Genomic DNA, 19,767 nt, shown 5'->3' with positions numbered 1-19,767 from the left:
CGATGTCAGAGATACAAAGGTTGACTTCGAGGTAACGATGGTCAATGTTGAGGTTACGAAAGTCGATTTCGCTGTAACGAAGATCGATATAGAGTTAAAGATGAAAATGAAGGTCGATACCAAGGTGTCGAAATTCGATGTCGAGGTAACGATGATCGATATCCAGGCGTCGAGATATCGATTCTCTACCAAAGTCAATTATTCCTTGACTTATGACTATAAATATAGCTAAAACTAAATACCTACTCACGCACAACTTTGAACCCAGATACCTAGGTAGGTACCTAGGTAGATACTAACTACAGGTAAGGTAACTACTTAGGTGCATAACTTTTGTCACAATTTTGGTTTTATTTAGTTTTATACCTACCTAGGTACTTACCTACTAACATTTATTTTTGTGTATAAATAACAAATACCTATCCAGCGCATACGCAAGGCCAGTCGGCGCGCGGCTCCCCATAAATCAACTGTTGATTTTATCTCGTCTCTAATCGCAGCGATTAAGCCTCTCGAGAAATAGCGCAGGTCATCTTACAACCACCATAACATTATTATGTTGAGACGTTTTAGTTAGATTTAATTGAAGTTTAAGATTAAATTTTAATTATTAAATCATGCCTTATCAATCTACGGCGACATCAAAATAGATTAAGAAGGTAATTTTCTTGCTATGACTGTGTAAAATTACGTGTTGATATCTCTCCTTAGATCTTAGATCAGGGCCTGTAATTAACTAGGGTCTGCTCATTATTTCATTCACCGTTTAAGTAAATGCCGACTTTTTATTATTCACTAGGGGATGCCCGCGACGTCGTCCGCGTGGATTTAGTTTTTTAAAGATCCCGTGGGAAGGGATAAGAATAAGGAAGTGTTTGATTTTCTGGGATAAAAAGTTGCCTACGTTAATAACAGGGAGGCAAGCTACCTCGGTACTAAATTTAAAACAAATCGGTTAAACGGATGGATCTTTAGGAATCCCGTGGGATTGATTTTCTTGGATAAAGAGGAGTCTATGTCCATCCCCGGGATATAAGCTACCCCTGTAGTTACCAAGTTTCGTCAGAATCGGTTAAACTGTTGGGTCGTGAAAAGGTAGCAGACAGACAGACAGACACACTTTCGCATTTATAATATTAGTATGGATTAATTTCCTTATGAAAGGCAAAAGCTAAACTTCTCGTAATAAGTAGGTATAGGTAGGTACCTACTAGGTACTTTTCGTGGGTAGAGCTGCCGCCCAGCCTAAAAGAGAACTCCTGAAAACCTTTGAAATTTTGTCAAAAAGTAGTTTTCAGCGTGAAATGCTATTGTATAGTGTACCTAGATCATTTTAGACAATAGCGTTTCTTATAGATTCTATAGGAATGGGGTTATCGCCAAGTTACCGCTCAAAGTAATTTGAAAAGAATAAAAAGTATTTTGAGGCACTAGCTATTAGATATGTAGGTAGGTAATTGGATAGGTATCGATGTGTCCCGTATGAGAGCAGTTTAACGATCCATCCATACACTCCATCAACGGGCAATTAATAAAATTACCTCTTGTATAAAACTATTAACGTCCAACAGCGAGCGCCGCCGATAAACTAATCGAAATCATCTCACATGGCCATAATAAATTAATTGTTTTATTATGTCACAAGCTAGATGCGATAAAAAAACCTACAAATTACTATACAATTGAGACATCCCGCTATCTCTTTTATTGGACACATGAAATTCTTACAGCCGTTAAGAGATTAGACTCAAAAAATCAAGATGGCTGCATCGCCCATTTTTCTGGCCGCAGCGTGAGCCTTATGCTAATGAGACCCAAAAACAAACATTGTTACAAAGCAAATGTGTAACATACAATAAAAATAAATTAAATAATAAAGGGAATCGTTAAAATAGAAGAAATGTCCGTAATTTATCCACGAGTCACCTTTTAGGCATTCCGTGGATGCCTTCACGGCGGGGTCCCGACCGCTCGGTCGCAATCTCCAAATAAAAAGGCGCCACAAAAAGACGTATTCAATAAGCCATTGGCCATTACGGATGTAATCGATGAGATAAATTAATAATATGAAACTTTGAAGACATGCTTAGATAAAATTATTGTAGGTAGGTAGGCATTTTAGTTTTATAGGTACATGCTTACCTACCTACATAGAAGCCGTGTTTCTTGCCACGTATAACTTGAACACGTTCAAAGAAAGAGTAAATAGACATCTTCGTGGCAAGCGCACTCCATCCCAGCTGAACTTAACCGCAAGACGCATCGCAATTGCTTTTTTTAGGGGTCAGTGAGGCGCAACGTACGGGGAACAGGAGCATACCAACCCGCGCGCCACACCCTGCGTTCGCCATCTGCATTAGTGCGAGTGCTACATCCATAGATTAATGTGTAATACCTGATAGCTCTACATCCGTACATAGTACACGAGCGCGTGGAATATCTGCGCGAGCTCGCACTCGCATCGTAGGTCAGACGAGACTAACTGAAGGTATATAAACTTGATAAACGTGAGTTTGACTCTCATTTAAATATTATAGAAATCTGGCAAACCATACACGATACTAGTGTCTATAAAATTTCATTGAATTTGATTGGTTTATATTCAAAGCAGGAGAGCGTTGGGAAACTTAACAAATTGTCAATCAATCTAAAGTAATTGCGATAACTTACTTTATATGTTTTACCTATTGAAGGATACGATGAAACGTCATCATACAATGTTCGCCCCCAAAGTCGTTTAGCTGTTATGCAAATTCGACCAAGCGAAGGCTAAGCTATAGGTCTAGTAGGAAAAAATAAAACAGGTGTTCTGTTTCTTAAATTTTTATTGGTAAATTCACATTCAAATTATAGACCACAGATGGTGACAGATGTTACAATATGGGATTTCTACTGACAAAATTTAGTACATTACTATGATACTGTATCGGTATTCACGACCGCATATACTATGCATTAAATAGCTACATCGATTTTAGGGTGCGTAAATGCTTCAAAATTTTATATCGGGAGTGAATCAGCAATGAGACAGTCGTAAAATAGAAAAAATCGAAATACTTTACGTTCCGAACGAATCACGATACAGATCGAACATCAAAAATATTTCTATATTAATCAACTACTCACATCATAGTTACTGAGAAATGATAAAATGCGTGCGAGTCACGACCAAAACTGACGTGCTGCACACGGAACATAATAATTTTCTAATATTAAAGTGAATTAATCACAGTATCTATTCCGAACTTTTTTTTTCTCGCGTCTGGCTTTACAAAGATTAGCCAATGTCAAGTTTGTAGTTATTTGTAACAAGTTAGTTAAACTATACAAGTATGGACCCCGTCTGTGCCGGCGCTCGCCGACACGCCGCACGGCACCCCCTTAGAGGCTTTCCAGTCAGTTTTGACAAAAAAAAAAAAAACACTCCAAAAAGGCAGAACACGCCCGCCAGCTAACACCAACACAGACGAAGTCCGTTCCGAACTTTATAACGTTAAAGAAAAGGAATTGTCATTCAATCGTAGACTAAAATCTATGGTCATAATTTGCCTTTGCTCAGACTTATAACGCTGTTAAAACGAGACAGCTTTATATCGCTGTCTCTTTTTGGCCGAAACTTAAAGTCTGAGTAAAGTCAAATTACACTCTGAAGATCTCAGCCTAGTGGCAAAATTAATACACAGGTGTGAAAACTGGTATGAATAAGATGTATTTTTTTAATGTCTAATATTTAAATTATTAAATTGAAATTATTATCTATGGAACCCCTATTTTCATCATAAAGTTTAATTTCCTTGTTTTCTTGATTTAAGTGTTTTGTAGCGTAAAAACAGTACAATATAATCAGTTTATTATAATTTGCTACTAAAATAAATACATTACTATTTAGTTAAGAATCGATTCATTTAACATAAAAAATACAAAATAATATAAAAGTTTAAAAGATTAAAGGTCATCATGGGAAATCAAATAACAAGTGTTACAGTCAAGTGGGGGTCAGACTAGCTCTCCGAGGTTTCCCTATATTGAAAAACAAACATGTAAATAACATAATATTGGTTAAATTGATCTAGCGTCTTAAAACAAATCCGCTTTATTCGGGGTGCAAAACTTAGTTTGTTCGTAAAGATTTATTAATTTCTTATTGCTGATTTCTTAAAAACTGTGCTAGTTAATTAAGCCGCGACACAGACGGAGGAATTTAGTCTTACTACAAGGATTCTGTTTTTAAGTTTTGGTACGGAACCCTATAAAGACTGATATCAATGTATTTGTTAAAAATGAATCAATTATTTCATTTCATCATTCATTTGTCTAGTAACAGCTGCGATAATTCACTTTAAGTGCGTTAGTCAGGATCGTCCTCGCGCTCTTATATACGGGCAACTTAGGGCCACCATTTCTGAATCACTAGCTGGCGCCACTTTAACAAAGTTAAAAAAAAGTAATCGTTAGTTAATCTCACTGGGTTATTTTATGTGCAACTTTAAGCAACTTACTGGTGTGAAAAAGCTAAAATAAATATGAGCACAAGAACTAAACAAAGAGTATATATATACTCTTTGGTCATATGTAATAAATATCTGTACCAAGACCAAAAAGTCTAAAATATAATATTTATAGTAAAAATATCTATACATATAAAACAATATCGTGACTGACTGACAGACAACGCACAGACTAAATCAATTGACCTAAAGCACTAAGAAACGATTTTGGGAAGTCTTAATAACATAGTTTATTAATACCTGATGTCACAGACAAACAGCTTTAATTTTGTTTAAAGTCGTCTGGGTGACGTTTCTGCCCGATAAATAGATGTAGGGATATATAATATTATACGCAAGAAACATTCTCGAGAATATTTAATACGAACGTTTAACGAACGCGTCAATATTCCATAAAATAAAACCATTACAGTACCATGTTTGCGTTTTTTAAACTCCTAGGCTTTATAGACTTTGAAGCCTTTTTCTCGAACAGTTTTGATGATTTTTGATGATTTATTAAATGAACAAGAATTAAAGGTTTTTATAGTTTTAGATTTAATCATAGTTTGATGTTTATTTAGTGTTAAGCGATGGGGAGGGCATATTATTATTAGTCGCCTGCACTTAGAATATCAGATTAAGAAATTTTTGATGTTCTCTGCATTTATATAAATTATTATTATGTAAACAAGTAGCGTCTTCTCGCAATGTTTTTATTTTACTATGGTGGCCCTAAATTGACGTTTGATGATTTTTACGTAAAATGTAAAGACGCAACTGCAAGCCGCGCACCTGAGATTCAGAACTTGCGTCGCGTTGCAAATACACGTGTGTGCCGCACCGCTCTCTCCCGCGTATTCGTTACGGGTCAATTTCAGTCCGACTCTATAGAGTACATTAATAAAACTATCCTAAAAATTTGCACATTGCTTTAAGCTCGTACCACACGATTCTGGTTCCACTCCGTTTCGATCCTATTTATTAACCGACTTCAAAAAAGGAGGAGGTTCTCAATTCGTCGGAATCTTTTTTTTTAAGGTTTTTGCGATCGAACTCGAAAGCCAAGTTCCTTCCGTGATCATAAACAGTGCAAGGCAAGCGTAGAATAAACAGAAAAAGAGAATTTGACAGAGTAGGGATAAAGCGAGTAATCGCTCACTTGGTCTCGATTCACGTTTATATTCTTGCTGCAACTATACATTTAAGTCTACTCTAGTCAATACAATTGTGTCAGCCACTAAGGTTCTTGCTATTTTTACAATCTAGCCGTCAAACTGCGGCGGTAGCCTTTAAAGGTCTATTTTCGAGTATCACTCAGTGAAACCGCGACGGAGCGGCAAATTAAATAGTGGTAAAATGTATAATAAGGCTCATCAGACATTATTTCAGCATATTGTACCTACATTTTTTTGAATAGATCATTGAATTGAATTGAATTAATGTAGTAAAAAATTGTAGGGAGTCATACGAACGCAACGACACATAGCACATCTTTAGGTTAAATCTGTTTGGGGGTTTTTTTTTACGTAATTTGCAACAGAACTGAAAAGAAGTACGACCGGACTCGTTCAGTGAGAGTTTAAAGCAAGTGTGCGAACGGACACAAATGTGGCACAATTGATCGGACGATGTTTAAAGTCATAGCCCTTGAAATACGCTCGAGATATCACATTGACAATTTTGAGTGTGTGTTGTGACTCGGGTTGATTCGTGTGAGGTTATTATCGCCACTAAATCCATGCAAATCTATTGAAGGAATGGCATAACTATCTATAGAATACCTTGACATAAGTTTCAATTAAAACGAGACAGATTTATGCCAGCGATATAGCACCGTCTCATTTTAACAGTGTCGAGTCTAAGCAAAGACAAAGTGTGCCTTCTAGATGATAGTCTTAGTCGCCTTTATATTCTTGCGCATGATGACATTGTTCCAACGTTTGCCCTAAGTGTGAACGTACCTTTACGTAAATTAATATGCAGCGATTCGTAGCCAGGCCCTAAGACTGGGGCAATTAATTAAATAAGGGTGCGTTTCCAGTAAAGCTGAACTGCTTTGGGGACGTGTTCAGCAGCCCAATTACAATCGCAATTGTTGTTATTGGCTAAATTTATGCTATTGTTGTTGCAACAATAATTGTAGTAAATAGTGAGCGAGCGTCAACCAATTAGAACTGATTGCGATCGTGACATTGTAACTGACATTCTACCGCAATCGAGCTGCTGATTCTTGATAGAGGTCAATAAAAATCAGAATGGCCGAAGCACATGTCTATGTGCATATAGTGCATCACTTGAGTCGAAAAGCTATCACATTATCTTTCAATAATCTTACTGGCCGAAAACACACCTCTGCTTCGCTCCGCTTCAGTGGAAACACAGTTTTATTTACTTCATAGGTTACATTGGACTAAATTTTTTTCATAGAACTTGTTCATTAATAAATTTGCATGGACTGAGACGGTTCACCTAAATGACATCGTTAAGCCTACGTCTCATGCGCCTGTTATACAATACACATACACACTAAGTTGTTAAAAACCCCCTTAATTTATCGTTTTGAATCTTCATAACTGTATTACTAAAATAAATATAATTCGTGCTGCTAATGGTTGAACAACGGACATACCCGAACGTTCTACTACACTGAGGCTGAGATTTACAGAGCGCACTTTGACATAGATTAAACTTAAGACACTGTTAAAACGAGACAGCGTCATATCGCTGGCATAAATCTGTCTCGTTTTAACGGAAGCTGAAGACTAAGCAAAGTCAAAGTGCGCTCTATAGATTTCAGCCTGAGTCATGTAGTTTTGTATTGATTTTGTGAAAACTTGTCGTTAAGTGGGTGACATTCCTCACTTTTACGACAGGATTAGTGTCAATGGTGTCGATTCAGTTGTACTTTAAATTAACAGGCTGGAGTTGTTATCCAGTTCATAAAGCTCTAATTTCATAGGATAGCGGTGCTGAGACCAAAGCTCTAACGTCGAATGACGTCACTGAAACATCTCTCAAAACAAGATGGCGCGGTTTCAGAAACTCTTTTGCGGTTATACACGGGCACCGCTCTCCTAGGAAACGAGAAATTATGCTTCCAATAAATAATTGGCATATTATTGTAAATTGTACATTTGAAAAGAGCAACCGCCGAGTTTCTTGCTGGTTCTTCTCGGTAGGAACAGCATTCCGAACCAGTGGTAGATTATTTTGACGATTTAAAAGCACTTGTAAAAGTTTAATAGAATAAAAATAATTTGAATTGAACTAATTTTAGACCTGTCAAGTTTAGTATTGCCGCTTTATCGATCGTACACCATCTCTAATCCAGTCTGAATTGGCAGGTTATAGCAGATCAAATAGATGATGTGATCTATCAATCATCTAATTGATCTGTTAAATATAATTAACTCAGGCCATCAGCTCCACTCTGGTGACCGATCATAAAAGATAGCACTATTTTTAGAACTGAAAAATTTAGACTGGCTTAGACCGAAATTAATAAACAATCTGAAATCAATTGATATGTAACTTTAGCAACTTTATTTGTGAAAACCCAATACATTGTTACAAATAACAAAGTCAAATATTTATGAATACAGTAAGTTAGGCGTCGGTAACAATGTAGGTATCATGTATTCGACTAAATTGTAGTGTGTAGTGACTAAAGTGTATTGAACTGACATTAACTAGTTTAGATGGGATTTGGACACAAAAATTATTATCATCAGTATAGGATACAAATTATCTCCTAGGCCTTAGGGTCCACAAAAAAAAGTATGTAGGTGTAAAAAACGTTGCTAAGTAACTTATCAACAGATGGATCCTATTAAGATATTATTAACTTCCGTCTACAGAGATTGTGTACAGCAGCACTATCACCATTAGCAGAATAGGTTTTGATTATAGTTGAACTATTTCAAACGTGCGAACTGAGTCACAAGGTCAATATGATCATAGGATTGAGAATGCTGCAGAAGTCGTTATCGATTAAGGGATACGAGGGATTATAGGGTGGTTAATTTTGTATCATTTTCCCTCGCTCTTTAAAACCTGTCATCGGTTGTTGATAAACCACAAATCCTTTTTTAGTGTTAGTACTACACAACACCAGAGAATTAGGTTCCAGTTCTATAGGACCTGTAAGAGCGAGCGAGAGGACCGATCAAAATGATTTACGACTCAGTTCACATGTTTTTAATGGCTCAACTATAGGGTGCCAATGTCTTGTGTAATGTGTAGTGTATAACCCTTGCGTGAGACGTAGCATTGCGACGACACGTGTTAGTTGTTCGTCCAGGGTAGGGCGGCGCGGCGGGCGGGTGGCGCTTAGGAGTCGCCCCACCAGTCCGTGCCTCCGCCACCGCCGCCGCCGCCGCCGCCTCCGTACGAATTGCCGTAGTTGCCGCCGTACGAACCGCCGCCGTATCCGAAGCCTACCACAAAACGTACGAATTAGGTCGGTAACATGCTAGAAAAAATTGGCAATTGACAGTAATTTTATCATAACACTCAGTGGGGATATTACAAATTTCAAATCCGTATTACCCCCCTTAGGGGTTGAATTTTCAAAAATCCTTCGCGAGTGTCTGCGTCATAATAGCTTTCTACATGCCAAATTTCAGTACGATCCGTCCAGTAGTTTGAGCTGTGCGTTAATAGATTGATCAATCAGTCAGCTATTCTTTTTATGTATACCTACTATTAAAACATATCCCAAAGTAGAACTCTAAAATTGGTGGCGATCACAATGGTTCGGAAACGGTCGAAGTGATACAGGGAATTTAAAGACCTACACAGCCCCGAAGAAGAAGACTTAGGTTTGAACCTGCCTCCGCCTTCTGTTGCGCTTGTTACTTTAAGTTACGAGGGTTCCAAACACGCCCAGGTCTGAGAAGAGCCCACAACAAACTCAGCCGGGTATTCTTTTTATAATCACCACATCATAAAACCAACCAAACAACTGTTAGGCAACTGTAATATTACCTCCTCCGATGGTAGACGGGCCGGCAGACCTCGGCGCCTGTCGCGACTGCGTACGGAAGTCCCGCGCGCCGAAGCCGCTGGCGCTGGAGGCGAAGCGACCGCCGCCCCCGCCACCGCCACCGCCGGAGCGACCGCCTGCGCGTCTACCGCCGCCTCCGGAGCGGCCGTCGACAGCCGCGCTAGTTAGCCAACTGAAAACATGAAACACTATTTATATGCTGAATTACATGTGGCAAATGAAAATTCTTCAAGATAAAATCTTTTTTTCCTCACAATGGTTTATACGAGACAAATAGAGGTCCAACAAAATTTCTAACAATAACCATTAGGTCTATCGGTAACCTGAGATGGTTCTTGAAAAAGCTGCGCGGTGAGGGAGCAGCGATTTATGTTAGCCGTCACTCCTCCCAAGCCATGAAGATACCAATGAAACCGTCGATGCAACGGTAAGCCTACAGCTATATACTTACTTGGGAACATCCTGTTTGGCTTCAACGAGTAGCTCCACGAGGTCCCTTGCCAAGCCGCGGTTGGAGTCGTTGAAGAAGGACGTGGCGACGCCGAGGTTGCCCATGCGGCCGGTACGACCGATGCGGTGCACGTACTCCTCCACGTCCGACGGCAAGTCAAAGTTTATCACGTGACGCACGTGGGGTATATCCAAGCCTAGACAAAGTTAATCCATGTTATAGTCCAATGTTACCACATCGTGATTAGCTAAGGAAATCCTCGGAAATGCCCAGATGGATGGGGTTTCGGCTTTGGACTTAAATTTTAGAACTTCCGGGCAATTCTTAGGATTGCCTAGATAGAGATCGAGATTGGCGAATTATATTATTTTTATATAATGTAAAACTAACCAATGTCAAATGAGCTTGATGGCTTTCGTTGAGTTTCATTTTAGACTATGGTGACGTAAAATCAAAGAAAAATAGGGCTACTTTAGGGGTAGCTACGTCAAATGTACTAACATCTGGCGCTATCAGTGACATCGAAGTCTCGACATTTTGTTAGAAGCCCGGATTAGAAAAAAAAGACTAACTTTCCCTTTTCCCGGCCAACTAAGCGTTAAGCTTGTGTTAGGAGTGGGTACGACAATAGTGCAACGGGTGGGGATTGAATCGCCAACCTTTCGGATTTCAGTTCACTTCTATAACCGTTGAGCTTCTTTCTTTCTTCTCTCTGGGCTGGTTTCCACACTTAAACGTTTCCGTCCGTTGTCCTTGCGTTGCCCCTCCCCGCCGAAGTCTTCCAGCCATCCAAGCTCGCTCCAGCATCCAAGTTTAGTACTCCTTGTAGACCGCCCAGGTTGCCGAGGGCTTTATGAAGTGAGGTTGGGGCACCCAAATGGCGCTCTCGTTGTTCTGTTGAGCCTTTGAGCTATTGAGGCTTATATTTTAATCGGATGAAGTTATGGAAAGCCTACCTCTAGCGGCAACAGCCGTGGCGACCAGAATGGGCGTCTGTCCGGTACGGAAGCGCCGCAGCGCCTCCTCGCGCTCGCGCTGCGAGCGGTCGCCGTGGATCGACGTCACCGGGTACCCGTCCGCGTCCAGGAACTCCTCCAGCTGATCTGCACCTGTACCGCAGAGTAAGGATATGCTATTACATGCTGCAGAGGTTCGACGAAGCCGTTTAGAGAGCAATCGTGCGGTAAGTGCGGGAGGAAGGAGTGCACCAAACTGGCGCTACATATTTAGGGCTCCTTTTTCTTTTAATTCAGATACATGTTAGCCCTTGACTGCAATCTCACCTGGTGCTAAGGCATGATAGAGTCTAAGATGGAAGCGGGCTAACCTGGTAGGGGTTATGGCAGTATTTATTAAACCCCTACCCCTTTGGTTTCTACAAGGAATCGTTCCGAAACGTTAAATCGCTCGGCGGCACGTCTTTGCCGGTAGGGTGGTAACTAGCTACAGCCAAAGCCTTCCACCAGGCCAGACTAGAAATTTAGAAATTATAAGATTCTAAACACCTGCCGGGAATCGAACCCGGGACCTCCCACTTATGAAACCACAGTGCATCGCACTGCGTCAAGGAGGTCCTATGTTGATCATAGGAAATCAAAGGCCTTGGACTACTGTCTCCCTTTTACACTGTGCCTGTACTATAAAAACAAGTGGTTCAAGATGATCGCAACCATAATATTATCTCTGGAATTAAACAGCAGGCTAGTGACGTTTTTGGAGGAAACATGCAGACTCTAAGCAACCATTTTTTCATACTCGGTTTTAACTACATATATGCCCTTTTCAAAATAACAGATTAATCTGTTTAAAACAATGTCAACCCATCTGCTTACTACAAAAGTGCACAGTAATTCTTTATTATCACCACTATCAACCATTAGACGTCCACCATTGGGCATAGGTCTAGGTAGGGAATTCCATACACCGCGGTCTTGCGCCGCCTGAATCCAGTGGCTCCCTGCGGCTCGTTTGATGTCGTCTGTCCACCTAGTGGGTAGGGTCTTTTAATGTTTTTTATACAGTATCAAAAATAGGTATAACTTGCCTTTCTTAGTTTCTACAAAGACGAGCGTGAGCTGGTCGTCTTCTTCAGTTTTCGAACGTTGCAGCAGGTTCGACGCGTTTAACAGATCCAATAAAAAGGATCGTTTGTCTTGTTCTTCTACCCATACCACCTGAAATTAAATAGCATATAAAACTCACAATCAGAATAATTTGACTATCATTATATACAGATATCTATTATCTTCTTTTGTGATGCCCGCGACATCGTCCGCGGGATTTAGGTTTAAAAATCCTGTGGGAACTCTTTTGTTTTTCTGGATAAAAGTAGCAAAGTTTTTGAGATGAATTCTATTCTTGTGCCTGTCAAAATAGTTAAACGGATGAGCCGTGAATAGCTAACAGACTAACAGTCACACATTTTTGCATTTATTATAATATTATTAGGTATGTATATTGTATATTATAAATTTACTATCCATACTTACTATCACAAATACGAAAGTGTCTGTCTGCATGTTTTTACTGCCCATCCGTCGATTTTGACGAGGTACAGAGACAACTTGCATCCTAGGGGAGTACATAGGCTAATTTTATCCCGGAAAATCGCAGGCGAGTCGCGGATATCATCTAGTTCTTTTATATTTCGCGCGGTGTTTTGGTTACCTTTTGGGTGATATTCTCAGAAGTGGATCCAACGCGTCCAACGGCGAGGAAAACATAATTGTACAGAAAGTCCTGAGCGAGGACTTGTATCTGTTTGGGGAAGGTCGCCGAGAACATGAGCGTCTGTCGTTCCCCGGTCTTGGGCATCGTGTGGCACTCCACGATCTTGCGGATCTGGGGCTCGAAGCCCATGTCCAACATTCTGTCGGCCTCGTCCAAAACAAGATGGCGGCAATGGTCCAGCGCCACTCGGCCGCGAGCCAGCATGTCCACGAGTCGCCCCGGCGTGGCCACGAGCAGGTGGCAGCCGCGTTCCAGTTCGCGGAACTGGTCTAGGATTGGGGAACCGCCGTATCTGTACAGAGTGATTAACATTAAACTAAATTTGCTGTAATTCGCCAAAAATAGACAATTTGTATGGTACTGGTTTGGTAAATATGTGGTGCATAATGCTTGTTGTACATTTGTATGCGTGGCCCTTTGTACAAAGAAAGCAATGCTATTTGACGGCCTTATCGCTACCTAGCGATCTCTTCCAGGCAACCAAAATGGTGCAAAGGACATAGCTATAGATATTAGAGGTAGTTGGTGCAAGTATATACATCTTATTTATCTTGTGTATAATACTTACACGACGCACGGTCGCACGCGCGAGCGGTAGGCAAACTTCCTAGCCTCGTCGAATATCTGCGTGGCCAGCTCGCGGGTTGGCGCCAGCACTAAGCCGAGCGGATACTGTTTGCGTCTGTTGAAAGGCCTACGAACAAAAAGTTACAGTATAATAGCTGACCTACCCCCACTTCGCTCAGGTGCAATCGCTAAAAATTCTTAGTAAGTAGTTTACACCCTTTTTAGGATACTGTACCTCAAAAGGAACCCTTATAGGATCACTTTGTCTGTCTGTCTGTTGTGTCTGTCAAGAAACCTATACAGTACTTCTGCACCGCTGCGGGCTTGTAGCGCGTTATATAAGGTTCATATAATAATGGTAAACACTTACTGCTTAACGGGCCCCGCTTCGTACATCTGGTTGAGTATGGGCACGAGGAAGGCGGCCGTCTTGCCCGAGCCGGTCTGCGCGCACGCCATGACGTCTCTCCGGCCTAACACTATCGGGATCGCGTACTTCTGCACCGGTGTCGGCTTGTCGTAGCGGGCGGACGTTATATTCGAGCGCATTATTTCCGTCAGGTTAACATCCTCAAACTGTTGGAAAACACAAAGCAATGTGGCTTTTCGTTATATTTTCGTTAAATTACAATTAAGTACAAGTGTTACCGTAAAGTACAATTGTGGTCAGTTTTGTGGACTAAATATAAAAAATATCGCTTTTCCTTATATTTTCACGTAAATTATATTTCTTTATAAAATTACTATTTTTATGTTTGTTTCATTAAATTAAATAGATTTTCATTACATTTTACATTTAAATTACTTACTTTTACTTTACATTACTTTAACATATTTACATTTGTTCGACATTGTGATCCCTATTGTGTGACGCTTATTTCTTGTACGCTTTTATTAAGTCTCATTTAATTATGGGACAGGCTTCTAGTCCATTCTATTTTCCGTCCATTTTAAAAGTAGCCTTGTGCTGGCACTGAACAAAATCTATACATATAATAAAATTGTAGAAAAGTGGTGTATACAATGGAAATATATAAAAAAAAGTAGCAGGGGTTGTTATTATATAGATGCCGAACCCGAAATTGTAATTAACTTTTTTTTTGTCTGTTTGTCTGTGTGTTTGTGCACGCTAATATCAGAAACGGCTTATTCGATTTAGATACGGTTTTCGCTAATATATTGTAGTAAGCTTCACTTAACATTTAGTGTTTATTTCATGTCAATCGGTTCATAAATAAAAAAGTTATGTCAATTTAAAGAATCACGGCGAACATTTTTAACGTACAGAGTATATGCTGCCCGAAAAGTCACTATTCCAATATACTCACGCTAGTAATGTAGTCCGGTACGTTTTCGCCGCTGGCCTCAACCGGTATATCCTCGTATTTGGAGAAGTTGATGCCTGTGTTGCCAGTGCCAAACAGCTCCAACTCCGTCCGCTCGTCGCGAGGTAGCGGGACTGTCCAGTCGTTCTGCAATGCAACAATGTTATTACCAAACTATTTGTTGTATATTTTAGGGCTCTACTTTTAAGAGTACGCGTTGTATTCCCCATTGCTGACTATCGTAACCCCATTCCATTAATTACTTAATGGAAGAGATTTTCCTGTGATAATAATGCTGTGGGTTACCATGTACATAAAAATTAAATAAAAGAACAAGATTTCGACTTCTAGGTTTTATCGAGACTGACGGTTTAACTCCCAACGTCCATCATTACAGTTACCGACTTGGTTGCTTAATATGATAGATACTTGGTTGCTTAATGTACATATTATGACAATTATTAAGCTACACGTCTCTCAAAGCAACTGTACAGAAATAGCAAAGAGTACCTCGTCCCGGCGAGACGAGGTGCGTCGCACGTCGTCGGACGCCCAGCGCGACTGTGGGCGGTCGTCGGCGCGCGGCTCCGGCTCCTTCCAGCGGTCGTTGCGCGGCGGCGGAGGCTCGTTGTAGTCCTCGTCGCGCCGTATGTCGCGTGAGGGCATCGGTCCGCGAACGCCTGCGCTCCCGCCCCCGCCTGCGCCTGCGCCGCCGCCCGCGCCGCCTCCCGCCGCAGCGCCGCCACCGCCGCCGCCACTCCAGCGCTCCGGCTCCGGCCACCGCTGCTCCGCGTCGCCATTCTGATATCCGGTATCACGACCTATTCAAACAGGGGATAGTTGCGAGTTGTTATCTAGTGTACAACTATATAACGCAACGCTACCGACATGCGTTCATGTTAACTCCTGCCGTTCATTCCACCGCGCCGCCCTATTTCTAAAAAGCGGTTTAATTACAAAAGCTACTTAAGTAACTCAAAAGTTACCGCTAAAACACATAGGAATTTAGAAAAACTGAAGTTTCTAAAAAGTTTTCTACATAAGACCAAACTAGAAGTCCTTCGTAGCATTCCTTTTTAGGAAGATCAATTTATGAAAATTCCCACATTCTTTTGGCAATAACTCAAAAATTCCTTTTGCAGTTAACCAGTTTTAGGAATAGGACGGTAGCGTTCTAGTTCTGTATACTTTGCAACTTGACTACAAATCGTAGTCAGAGTCGCATTCGTCGCACAGAGCCGACCTCGATCGTAGCCTGTAGAGTTGAGTCCTAATGATGATGGGTTATTCCATGTGTTGCTAGTACGATGTCCTGCCCGTTACACCGCCCGTGTCCTGACCAGGGCTATCACTTACCGCGGTCTCTGCGCGGGTATCGCGAATCGTAGCCGCGATCGTAGTCACGGTCGCGGTCACGGTCGCGGTCGTCGCGCCGACCACCACGGTCGTAGCCTCTAGAGTTGCCTCCTAATGATGAACGGTTATCCCGTGCGTCGCTAGAATGAGAATCTAAGCTTGTACGCTTAGGTTCTTCACCTGTATTACAAAACGCATAATATTATTGCGCCGTTAGTAATAATTTTAATTCGTTTCGAGAAGTAACATCACTCATTTTTGAAGTGATACTTCTTTAGTAGTAATTATTTCAAACTCCATTAAACGAAAAAACAACACTAAAAAGAAACAAACACATACATCAGGAAAGAATGAGATCGAATACATTATACAGTGTTTTCTATTATTTCATACTTTAGTTACCATAAGCCTCTTCTGCCACTAATTGAAATTGGAAATTGCATTCTGTCTAATAAAAAAGAATAAAAAATATATTTATTAATAAAACATGTACTCTATGCAATAAGCTCTAGTCAGACAGCCGAGTGACATTAACAGGGCTCCACTGTTACCCGTTCTACTAGTAGTAGTGATAGAATTCACAGTTGACTTTATGACTTATAAATATCCAAGCAAGTATGTGAGAGGTACAAGAAGTTGTTTCTAAACATCAGATGAATTTGCTTCCTTTATTTCAATATGAATTATTACGAAAACACTGAAAGCATGGGGGTACAATTACAGGACTTGTTTGAAGGATACATTACCTTTTGACTCCAACTGCCTACGCAGATGCGGAGGTATGTAGCGGCCAGTACTCTTAGGAGCCTGAGGCTGCAAGTCCAGACCAGCAAGCTGTAACAAAATAAGTCTCATCATCATTAACTCAACCAATAGATGTCTTAGGTCATATGTCTCTTGTAGGGACTCCCACACACCATAGTCTTGCATGGCTTGAAACCAGCACCTCACCCATACCCATTAAGGAGTTTTGGTCTCCATCTCCATAACTATTCATCAGATCTTCACTACCAGGAACCAGCCTGACGGTACAAGCTTTTGAAGAATTTTGTAAATGTTAGGTAGATTGTTTGCTTTATGGTGTACAATCAATTATGAATGTAATTACTGTTAGTTCAACTGCTAAGCTGAATGTATGTCATTGAACTGTATATCAGTAGTATGAATCACATTTAGTAACTATTTCATAAACATTTCTGCTAATTCTATTGTACACAATCTCTAGGTCTAGGTTCTAGTGCTATCATTTTTCATAGGAGGCTTAATAAAATGGATAGCAATACAAAGAACTATCAATTAATTTTATTTTGGTGGATACAGGCCTGGTGGCCGGTATCCACCAAAGTAGACATGGGTGGAGATGATTAGCAAACCAACCAGTCTTAATAGATTCACATGGAAAAATTATTACATCACCTCTCAAAAATTAATTTGGCCAGCTGAATATAACTCTGCTTTACTCTATTTAAGTGGATATCAGCGTATGGATTGCTTACAACAGAATTAGCCACAGTGGCACTGATTGTGAGCCTAACAAAATTTTAGAGTATTCACATCTTTTTCTTACCACTGTAATAAGAAAAGAACAGACAAACCTTATTTAATTTAGAACTGTCAACCTCATGACTTTAGATGCCAGTTGTGAGCCTATTAGAGTGCACTAAAATTTAGTCTTGAAATTCAAAATTCATTTACCATCTTTTGTTTGCAATATAAAAAAAACAGATGCGGATACTCTAAATTCACTTTAGAGGAAAACATCAGAATAAACGCCAATATAAATCCACAACTTTTTACCAGTAAAAAGTATTGGGTTTAACTAAATATTATGTAATAGTCTACTGCGGTCAAAATCAGTAAAGACTTAGTAATTATAAATAAAATAATTATAACGATTATGCCTTTATTTCCATTTCCCAGTAATAATAAGATTAGTTTTATTTTCAGTACTCTGCCTTCCTCTTTGCAACAAAGATGTCATAAGTTGGCAGTTAAGTATGCATTATGAGAAATATTTAATTTTGTAGGTTATAACTATTTATGTACTTTACATTATAAAGTCTTTTTGTTTATTACTTATACCTAAGTACCTATATAATTTATGCTAGAAATAATTTCTCTTTACATTAACTGACAAAATAATATTATATATCTAAGATAATAATATGTAAGCACTTGTGGATCTTTGCCACATTAATATTACAAAAGTCAGACTTTAATTAATTACAATTATCCTAGTAAGATGAAAAATCAAAACAAGGAATTAAAGAGAAAGTTTTCTATGGGTTTCTATATGAAATGTTTTAATCTAATAAATAGGCATGATTCATCTGGACTTCACTATCACTAAACGAATTTCGGCAATATAAACCTACTGTCTCAAGACAATGACCTCATTTTCATTTGATTAAACTAATCATTCATGAAGCTTATAAAGTATCTATACGCTCCATTCAGCAGGAGGCGAAATGAGAAAATCAATCAGACCCTAGAAGAATCAGGTCGCCATGTTGGTTAACCCAATACACGTAAAGAAAGATTTTGCAGCTAATATTGCATGCGTGTTTCGGTGAGCTAAAAATACTGAACACTACAAATAAATGAATAGGTTATTATATTAACAGATCATTATATCCATTAAAAATCAATACGAAGTACATGTACATGAGGCACTGACCTGCTGCTCTAGACCTGTTCCATTTTGGTTGGTAACATTACTCATATTACTACCAAGCGGTACGTTTTTTTGGGAACTTTGCTCCAAAAATACTATATAAACACAGTCTACAATGAATTTTGCATAAACACAAATTCACAAAATCTAAATCACATGAAAGGATATCAATTTTTCCGCCCGAACAAAATCACTTTTCATTCGCAGTTTTTGTTCTTCACGTTCTTCATGGATGGACCATAGACTTAATAGATAAAACATAGACTATGAAAGACATATAGAGTGGGAAACCGGTAGATTGCTTAGATGTAAAATCGGTAACTATGTTCGAACCCAAAATCAGTATAAAATAATATTTATATATTTAATCGATTGTACGCATAAATTTATCTAAGTGATATTTTATTATTATCATGGATTCCGAATTTTGGAATTTTATTTCGGCGTGGCATGAACTATACAAGTTTCAGACCCTTATTTTTACCTCTTTAGGGATGAAATTATCTAGCCTTTCTTAGCGGATATCTAACTACGTCATAATATTATGAGCTTAGCTATCTGCATGCCTTTCAACCCTTTCAACCATTTTCAATTTTCAACCATAAAAATACATTTATGAAAAGCAACGAAACTGGCCACGGTGAAAAGTTATTCGTCACTAACACCAATTCGTCACATGTTCGTCACGGTGTTCGTCACACTCTAATAATGTTACTACCATTACTACACAATCTCTTGTACAAAAGTGCCTATGAGACTTCGTCTGTGTTGGTGTTAGCTGGCGGGCGTGCTCTGCCTTTTTGGAGTGTTTTTTTTTTTTTTGTTAAAACTGACTGGAAAGCGCTCTAAGGGAGTGCCGCGCGTGTGTTGGCGAGCGCTGGCACAGACGGGGCCCCTTGTACATAGTTTCCCTAACTTGTTACAAATATAAACTTGACATTAGCTAATCTTTGTAAAGCCAGACGAGAGAAAAAAAAAAGTGCCTATGACAAAAGTGTTCTGTGATTGTCAATAATGTCAATGTCAAAAATTAAAATGTAAACAACAACAAAGAAAACAAAAAATCTAAAATACGAAAATAAATTAAAATTATACATTATCTATAAAAATCTTGAATAACGATTACAACACTTAAATTATAAGTACCACAGTATTTGAACACTGCCTGA

General features: G+C 39.5%; 1 protein-coding gene across 2 annotated transcripts; it reads right to left on the bottom strand.

Annotated features, from left to right (window-relative positions):
* Nucleotides 1-8,003: 8,003 nt before the first annotated feature.
* On the bottom strand, nt 8,004-18,848 carry LOC123864609 (ATP-dependent RNA helicase bel). Of its 2 annotated transcripts, XM_045905190.1 has the most exons (13): nt 18,602-18,848; nt 16,671-16,758; nt 15,925-16,104; nt 15,079-15,389; nt 14,572-14,715; nt 13,614-13,819; nt 13,245-13,370; nt 12,614-12,968; nt 11,991-12,120; nt 10,903-11,055; nt 9,947-10,142; nt 9,477-9,667; nt 8,004-8,926 (listed from the first exon to the last, which is right to left on the bottom strand). In XM_045905190.1, the coding sequence occupies exons 1-13, from the start codon at nt 18,644-18,646 to the stop codon at nt 8,820-8,822; spliced, it is 2,232 nt and encodes a 743-aa protein (XP_045761146.1). In that variant the 5' UTR covers nt 18,647-18,848; the 3' UTR covers nt 8,004-8,819. The 2 variants fall into 2 exon arrangements, with proteins under 2 accessions (XP_045761146.1, XP_045761147.1); XM_045905191.1 differs by lacking the exon at nt 15,925-16,104.
* Between the last annotated feature and the right edge of the window lie 919 nt (nt 18,849-19,767).

This window comes from Maniola jurtina, chromosome 4 (assembly GCF_905333055.1).
Source record: "Maniola jurtina chromosome 4, ilManJurt1.1, whole genome shotgun sequence".
Classification (NCBI taxonomy): Eukaryota; Metazoa; Arthropoda; class Insecta; order Lepidoptera; family Nymphalidae; genus Maniola; species Maniola jurtina.
The sequence above is the reverse complement of the archived record's forward strand: the minus strand, read 5'-3'. Positions and strand labels throughout refer to the sequence as shown.